At 42.7% G+C, this 8069-nt stretch overlaps 1 protein-coding gene across 1 annotated transcript in view; it reads right to left on the bottom strand.

Moving 5' to 3' along the window:
* Nucleotides 1-4321: 4321 nt before the first annotated feature.
* LOC104541523 (coagulation factor V-like) overlaps nt 4322-8069 on the bottom strand; it is a 33640-nt gene continuing 29892 nt past the window's right edge. Inside the window, exons 21-25 of the mRNA XM_010185603.1 lie at nt 7539-7694; nt 6565-6709; nt 6258-6406; nt 5301-5483; nt 4322-4542 (exon numbers count right to left, since the gene is read on the bottom strand). Coding sequence (XP_010183905.1) covers nt 4372-4542; nt 5301-5483; nt 6258-6406; nt 6565-6709; nt 7539-7694 — 804 coding nt within the window. The 3' untranslated portion in view covers nt 4322-4371. The remainder of the gene's footprint in view (nt 4543-5300; nt 5484-6257; nt 6407-6564; nt 6710-7538; nt 7695-8069) is intronic.

Raw genomic sequence — 8069 nt, 5'->3', positions numbered from 1 at the left:
ACAGCTTTATGTCTCCCTTACACTTTGCTATGCCAGTGGTGCGGAGGAAACCACCCAGTTTACAAACTCCTGGAGACCTTGGTGAAGGTGAGCTGTCTTGGGTTCAGTCCAGCAACCTCTGCAGTACAGGCATTATGGTCAGAACTGCCAGCAACAAAACTGGCAAAAATAGAGGTTACAACTACACTAGAAACAAGTGCTGTGCCCACTGGTGTATACAACTTTGAATGTGTTCTCTGGAGACATTCAAAACCCTCCTGGACGTGTTCCTGTGTGATCTTCTTTAGGTGATCCTGCTCTGGCAGGGGGGTTGGGCTGGATGATCTTCAGAGCTCCCTTCCAACCCTGACCAGTCTGTGATTCTGAGATACAAGCCTGCCTGAATCAGCTTTCGCTTTTGCAGGGCAGTGTGTGCAAACCTGGCTCAATACTGGGCTGATGCCTCATGGCCTGAAGAAGCTACTGAGGTGCTGCTGCCAGCAGCAGCTTTAGAGCTGCCCAACCATCTTTGTGTGTACTTCCACCTCACTTCCAACCCAAGTGCAGACAGAACCAGTTTCACAACTTCTGCGTGAAGGAGTACAGCCACCACCTCTGGGAAACAAAAAGGGAATACTTAGTGGCACCTAGTGAGAAAAGCACAAGACTTTGTGCACAACCATCCCTATGCTATTGTCTTCTGCAGATGGTCAGCTTTGGGCACCCTGAGGCCTTCTGGAAGCTGGAATGAGCATTAGAGGGCATCAACTCCACTCTAACAATGTTTGAGGCTAAAAGCAGTTAACTTTGGACCTTTAGATCAAAAAGCCAGTGTGAAGACATCCACCCAGATTTGTGAGCAAAGAAATTATTGGCCAGCTGTGAATACTCTGAACCACATGTCTCCCTCAGTCCAAAAGAGCTTGTGTTTGCTAACCTTCATGCTGTGATGTGCATCTTTAGTCTTTAGTTAGAGAGAACTGCAGGAACTCTCTCGTCTTGTGCATTTTGCAAATAACTTCAGCATACACAGGATTTCGTTCCATAGTGTGTAAAAAATGGTGCCATACTGACTGTGTTAACTATAAATTTCCAAAACCCTTGGCAGATTCAATTTAAGCTGGTTGCTTTGGGAAATAAATAAAATTTCTTGGTTTTCCAATCATCTACAGGCTCACTAAACATAGCTTACCTTCTGTTTGAGAGATCTGGTATAGATATGTTTTCACATCTTCTTTCCTGTAAACAGGGACTGAGAATTTGACCCCCTCACATGTGTATTTGGAAATACTTTGTGTACTTGGTCTGGCTGGGATGGTTTTCATTTTCTTCACAGCAGCCTGTACAGTGCTGTGCTTTGGATTTGTGACAAAAACAGCTTGATAACACACAAATGTTTTAATTATTGCCAAACAGTGTTTGCACAGTGTCAAGGCCTTTTCTTTTTCCCCACTCTGCCCTGCCAGTGAGCAGGCTGGCAGTGCACAGGAGTTTGGGAGGGGACACAGCTGGGACAGCTGACCCCAGGGATGTCTCATACCATACAACATTTTGCTCAGCAGTAAAAGCTGGGGGGTGCTCAGAGTTACAGTGTTTGTCTTCCCAAGTAATGCACTGAGGCCCTCCTTGCCAAGAAGTGGCTGAACACCTGCCTGCTGATGGGAAGTGGTGAATAAATCCATTACTTTGCTTTGCTTACACATGCAGCTTTGCTTCACTTATTAAGCTGATATCAACTCAAGTTTTTCCTGGTTTTGCCCATTCAAGCCTGCTAGGGGAGAGTAAGCAAGTGACTGCATTAAAAACAGTGTGACCAGCAGGTCCAGGGAGGTGATTATTCCCCTGTACTTGGCACTGGTGAGGCTGCACCTTGAGTACTGTGTCCAGTTCTGGGCCCCTCACTATAAGAAAGATGTTGAGATTCTGGAGCGTGTTCAGAGAAGAGCCACAAGGATGGTGAGGGGTCTGGAGAACAAGCCTTATGAGGAGCGGTTAAGGGAACTGGGGTTGTTTAGCCTGGAGAAGAGAAGGCTGAGGGGAGACCTCATCACCACCTACAACTACCTAAAGGGAGGTTGTAGAGAGGTGGGTGCTGGTCTCTTCTCCCAGGTGATGGAGGATAGAACAAGGGGAAACAGCACCAAGCTGTGCCAAGGGAGGTTCAGGTTAGAGATAAGGAGGAAGTTCTTTACTGAGAGGGTTGTCAGAGGCTGGAACAGGCTGCCCAGGGAGGTGGTGGAGTCACCATCCCTGGATGTATTTAAAGAGCGGGTAGACGAGGTACTTAAGGATATGGTTTAGTGGGTAGACAGGAGCGGTTGGACGTGATGATCTCAGAGGTCTTTTCCAACCGAGCAATTCTGTGATTCTGTGACTGGTTGGGGGCTCATCTGCCAGCTAGGGGTCAGCCCACCACAGTCCTTTCTGGTGCCCAACATGGAGCAAGAGGACTTTGAGGTAACATTTGATTGGAGCATGCTAGCTGGAATTTATCACTGTTAAACTGTTAATTGCCAGGTTCCTGTGCTCGTTTGCTTGCCTTACCCTGTATTAGAATCTAGCGCTTGTTAGTGGCTAGTTTGGACCTTTGACTTTACTGTGCCAGGGAACATTCTGTTATCAACAGTGGCCATGTGCCTGGGCTGGCATACGACCCACACACTTCTGCTGTGCTTGTGCTCCTATACTGGACATAGTGGAAAAATGGTGTTTTGAAGTTAATTTTCATCATAGCAGCCCATAGGGTGTCGGGTTCTGTATCTGTGACTAAAACAGCATTGACAACATGCAGATGTTTTAGCTGTTACTGAACAGGCCTTTTCTTTGTCCCTACTCTACCCTGCCAGCGAGTAGGTTGGGGGAAGACCGGAGGGTGGGAGGGGACACAGCTGGGACAGCTGACACCAGCTGACCGAAGTCCTATCCCTTAGCAAGCAGGAGCAGTATCACCAACTTGTAAAATTGATGCAGATGTATTGAGTTGTGCTCCTGCAATTAACTTTACTGTTGTCTAACTTCACATAGAATCACACACACACACACATATATAGAAAATAAACTAATTTGAAATTAATTCTAATTAGCACTGAAAGTTCCCATCAAGCTGAAAATTTTACTTTTGTGGTGCAAAACTTCACTAATTACTGCCAAAGAGATACTACTGTCAAGGCAAATACATAAAATAAAATGCTGATGTTTTTCATGCTTCAATATTATGTTTATTTCCCAGTGAAAAATGACAACAGTTTGTGACATAGTAACAAAAAAAACACCAAAAGGTTTGCTTAGTTTTTATACTTTTTTCACTCCCATTCTATATCTTCATTTTGAAATGCATGGTCTGTCAGACACAAGAATTGAAAAGCTACTGAAATAACTCGGTTAACACCATATGAGGTTCAAAGACAAACTACTCTGAAAAATCCACTCTGCTGAGGGGTACCTAGTGTGATAAGTGGAAGTTCTGCAATTAAACAATTTACAGAATAGAAGCCAAAGACAGTACTGAAAGCTTAGCTAAAAGTCTGCTGGGATAACAAATTCATGGACTGCGTATAGATTTTCACTAGATGTAGCCATCCTGGGAAAAATCCATGTATGGTCTATGCACAAGAGTACTTCCATTAGTGAAAACACTGTCAGAGCTAAATAGTAAAGCAGATGCAGATGCTTTATTACCCAGGTTCATCTCTCTCTCCTCTGCCACCACTAGGCTGCATTGTCACTAAACAGCTATGGTTCTCAGTACCTTTCTGTTTGAAGGAGCTCCCTCATTTCAGGTGCCCTGGGTATGTAAGAACCAAATCAAAAATGCAAACCCACATTCTCCGAGAAGGGGCTGCATATGCCTTAATGCTGGTGTGTGTTCTGCCCTTTGTCATAGTGCAGATGAAAGACATATGGAGGTGAGACCTCTCCTACAATCATTTCTTACCAAGGCACTGCTGCTCCGTACCTGCACCACAGCTCCATATCTGCACTGGCTTTCCCTCTCAGCTCTATGGATAGAGAACATCCACCTGTAGCTTTTTATTCCTCCTCAGTGCCACAGAAGCATTACCAAATGGAGATAATCAGGATTAAGGCCAGTTTCCATCCCCAGTGATTTAGAACTTAAAATGAAGTAACAAATAAGTACTGGTTAGAATGAAGAAGTGATACACAAATCAGAAGGGACTGCTATTTCTTCCCAGAGAAGAGCAGCTGTTTTCTAAAGCACGTATTTGTAGGAATGAAATATCTGCCAGAGAAATCTCTCTCAGTTCTTGCTGGCAAAACATTAAGGTCCTTTGAAGAAGTACACATCTGAACTACTAAGTATGATTGTTTTAAGGATTTTAAAAAGACTTGTTCTGCATGACGATTTCCAAAAGGTTAAGAGCTCCCAGACTTTTAAGTCCTTTTCACAGCCAGAGCCCCACCAAAATCACAGCCATAGAGTTCCACCCGAAGGCCAATACCGTGATACCATGTTCTTGGAACAATGCGGATAAATCTGGACAGGATGGGTGGATTAAGGAAATGCTTGACATGCCCACTGCTGTTTCCATTACCCAAGAAAACCTGCAAATACACAAACACACAATTAGTTAGAAGCACTTTAAAACTCCCTGTTTTTTCTTTTTAAAATAGTTCCAAGCTGTTGCATTAGCCATCCAGGGTAGATGGACTGACTAAGTTCTGATTTTGCATAAGATCACGTCCAGTCCTTTCCTAAAATGCTGGGTCAAAGCTAGTTCAGGCCAGCAATATCTGAATGACACAGCCTCCGTTTCCATTCACACCATGGAATTTGCCATTTTAATTTGGCTAGACTAAAAAAACCCCATACTTGACTTATTCTACCTCTGCTAATAGCCCTTGTGGGTTAGTTTGGTGTGAGGTGATACGGGCAACAATATAATTTACTGTGCCCTCTCTGTGGGTGTCTGAAGCTCTCCAGCTCTGTTACAGCAGAACTGCTCCCTAACATTAATTTCACTCATAAAATCAAGGCAGGAAAAAAAAAAAGCTGAAGAGAGATCCTGGGAAATCCATTCTTCATTCAAATTAAATGTCCTTGTACATCCAGATTAAACATCCTCCTTTACAAATAGCGTCAGCTCCTTTTATCACAATTTTGACTGCCCTCTCTACTGATTTGGTGTTCTTTCCTTCTATTACATCGGATATTATGACATTATCTGTAGTAACCTCAGCTCCCTATCATTTTAAAGTCCTGTGAGAATTATCTCTTTGGCTGGGTACTCTGCCTTTGGCCTTGTCCGTGCTCAACATCTAAAACCAAGCAATGATACAATTGTCTGAGCTGAAGAAGTTACCTTTGCCACTGAGCTTGAACCATCTGTATAGGATTTCCACTCTGAGCCCTCGTCGCTGTATAGGATAATATAGGTTTTCACAAAGTTTTCAGCAGATATGGACTTGAACCCCTGGGTAGCAATAGCAGTTATCTTCTTAATTGTGAGGAGATCAATTTGCAGCCACTGCTGGTTGTTGTTCAACTGCAATTGATAAAAAGGATTGTCTATTAGCAAGCATGTCTATGTCTGTATTTGCTTAAGTTAAAAATCCTGTTTTAAGATAGTTAAAACTGCATAAAAATGCATCAGTACTGTATCACAGAAGTACAGAAAAGTAAAGCTGAGGCAAAAGTCACAAGCATTCTTGGTGGCCCATGCAATTAACTTCACTGAAGATGGTGTATTTGGTGTCTTAGTATTTCCACTTTAATTTCCAATTCATGATGAAAAATAACACAGATTTATCTCCAGCATTAAAATACAATATGTAATACTAATAACAAATACTAATACATTACAGTAGCTTCCAGCAAATTTCAAGGTGCTGTGTAAAGAAGTGTAGCTCCATTTTGAAGACAGCTCACATGCCTTGCTGAAGGTCATCCAGTCCCATTATCCATTAAACTGCACTGCCTATAAACTAACCCAGGAAGGGTTTCTTTAATCCAAATATTCAACTTGTATTCATCCCCTGAAATTAAAAGGGCCATTTCTACAAGAAAGTGTTGCAAACTCTGGTCCAGAGGACATCATCCATCTGTCAGAACATGATTTCATTGCTGTTGCCAGAAGTTCAACAATTTTTCTACCAGAAGAGTTGAATGGGCTTCTTCCCAAAGGACGGCTAAAGATGTGTGAAGTGACCCTATCACGCTTGACACTGGGCGTTGCGTGCAGGAAGCACAGGAGCACACAGGCAGCACAAATTTATTAGCAGTAGCTGTCTTGCTGTTGTCCCTGTTTATCACTTATTACCTTGGCTCGCCAGGCATTTATCCTTCCTTTCTGATTGAGACGAGCAAGTGAGGGGTCCCATGTGTTAAACCAAGATGTCTTAACAGATGAGGCTGTCAGCTGGGTATTCTTGATCTCTCCATTTTCCATTCCAAGTGGCAAAGAGCAACCTGTTAAGAGAAGCACCATGTTTATCTCCAGTTCATCCAAGTAGCCATAGCATAAGCAATAACATTGCAATTGAGAACACCCACCATTTTAGCTTCATTTAATGTGTTAGGTAAAAAAATTGCCAGAAAGGAAGCACCAGCACATGACCCATTCTTACCATCTACTTCACAGCCCAGGAGCTCCATGCGAAGAGTAGGCCTGTTGTAGGCCTCAGTTGGGTAGACTCTGATGTACCTAGCAATAATAGGGGGATCAATGATGTTCTCTTTTACCCCATAGGCATCAGAATTACCTTCAAAAATCTATAAAAAAAGAAAAGAATACCCACATAACATTAATATAATGCAAACACAAAAGCCTGGAAGCCAAAAACATGCTCTGTTATGAAAGTAGTCTTTTTCAGACTACTAGCCCTCATCCACTGTGATAGAGCACCCTATGCTGCAGGGCAACCTGAAATGTTTCATGGTCCCATCTTAGCATATTTGGAAGCTCCTGAAGGCCTCAGTTCAAATAAGCAACCCATTTCTACACACTATGTGACTAAGAAGACATTAGTAAGGAGGCAAAAGGAGAGGTAAGAGATAACAGATTTTTGATTTAGGAGTTGTACCACATAAACGATAGGGTAAATTGAAGGGAGTTGTAATTGGTAGGACTGGAGTGGTTGGACATAAAATGAATCTCTTGCAGGGTATGGCTACACTTATTACACAGGCCTTCTGCAGGCAATTCAGACAGTTTAACATTCAACTGTTGTGACAACAGGAAGGGAGGGAGAAGGAAGAGCATCTCATCCCAAAGGAGGTAGGGTCTGATTTTTAGTTTGGCTTTCTGCTTGCTTCATGAAGCTTAGGAAATAAAAGTAGGGAGAGATGCTTATGAGAAAGCTAGACTCCATAAAGTCAAGGTCACATGGCCAATATAAACCCCAGTCTAGGAGGTTCCTCAACTTATAATTTATCTTCTGGTCTGAATTTTATTAGATTGGTAAATACCCTTCGGAGTCTCAAGCTGTATTATTAAGTCTCTGAAGGCCATCATTTTTTCCACTTAACATAAATCTGTCACCTCACTGCATCATCCAGTGATGCTACCTAGGTTGTTGCAATGCCTATGGCACATACAGACCTTTTGTGCTGGAGAGCTGTCTCCTTTGAAGGTACTCCACTTCCGCTTGTCTTTGCTGTAAACAATAAAGAACTTCTGGACGTACAAGGACTTTAAAAACTGTTTGGCTCCCTGTGTCTGTATCCCAGTTAACAGAACCTGTCTTTGAAAGTCCACCTAGGAACAGCAAACAGTGTTTATAAAGCAAATAACACACAGCAAAATCAGTTTCATCCTTTGGCATCTACACAATAGCTTTGAGCCCTGCATTTAAAAACCCACAGTACACACTCCCAGGAGGAATACAAGCAGATGCCAGAGTTCAAATTACGCTGTCTCTCTCATTTCCTTTGTAAGTGCATTTCATTTTACATTGTTCAGCACATCACCACAAAGATACCTCAAAAATATCTGTGTCTTCGTGCTAGGCAGAACTCTGCTATCCTCATTTTACAGATAGGCAAAAGGAGTATAGAGAAATTCAAGGCTCACATTTCCTCTAGTTTTGGATACCTAGGCTGAGAAAAGGCATATGGCATTCTGAAGTGCTGA

Source organism: Mesitornis unicolor, unplaced genomic scaffold, assembly GCF_000695765.1.
Source record: "Mesitornis unicolor isolate BGI_N332 unplaced genomic scaffold, ASM69576v1 scaffold23965, whole genome shotgun sequence".
NCBI classification, from domain to species: Eukaryota; Metazoa; Chordata; class Aves; order Mesitornithiformes; family Mesitornithidae; genus Mesitornis; species Mesitornis unicolor.
The sequence above is the reverse complement of the archived record's forward strand: the minus strand, read 5'-3'. Positions and strand labels throughout refer to the sequence as shown.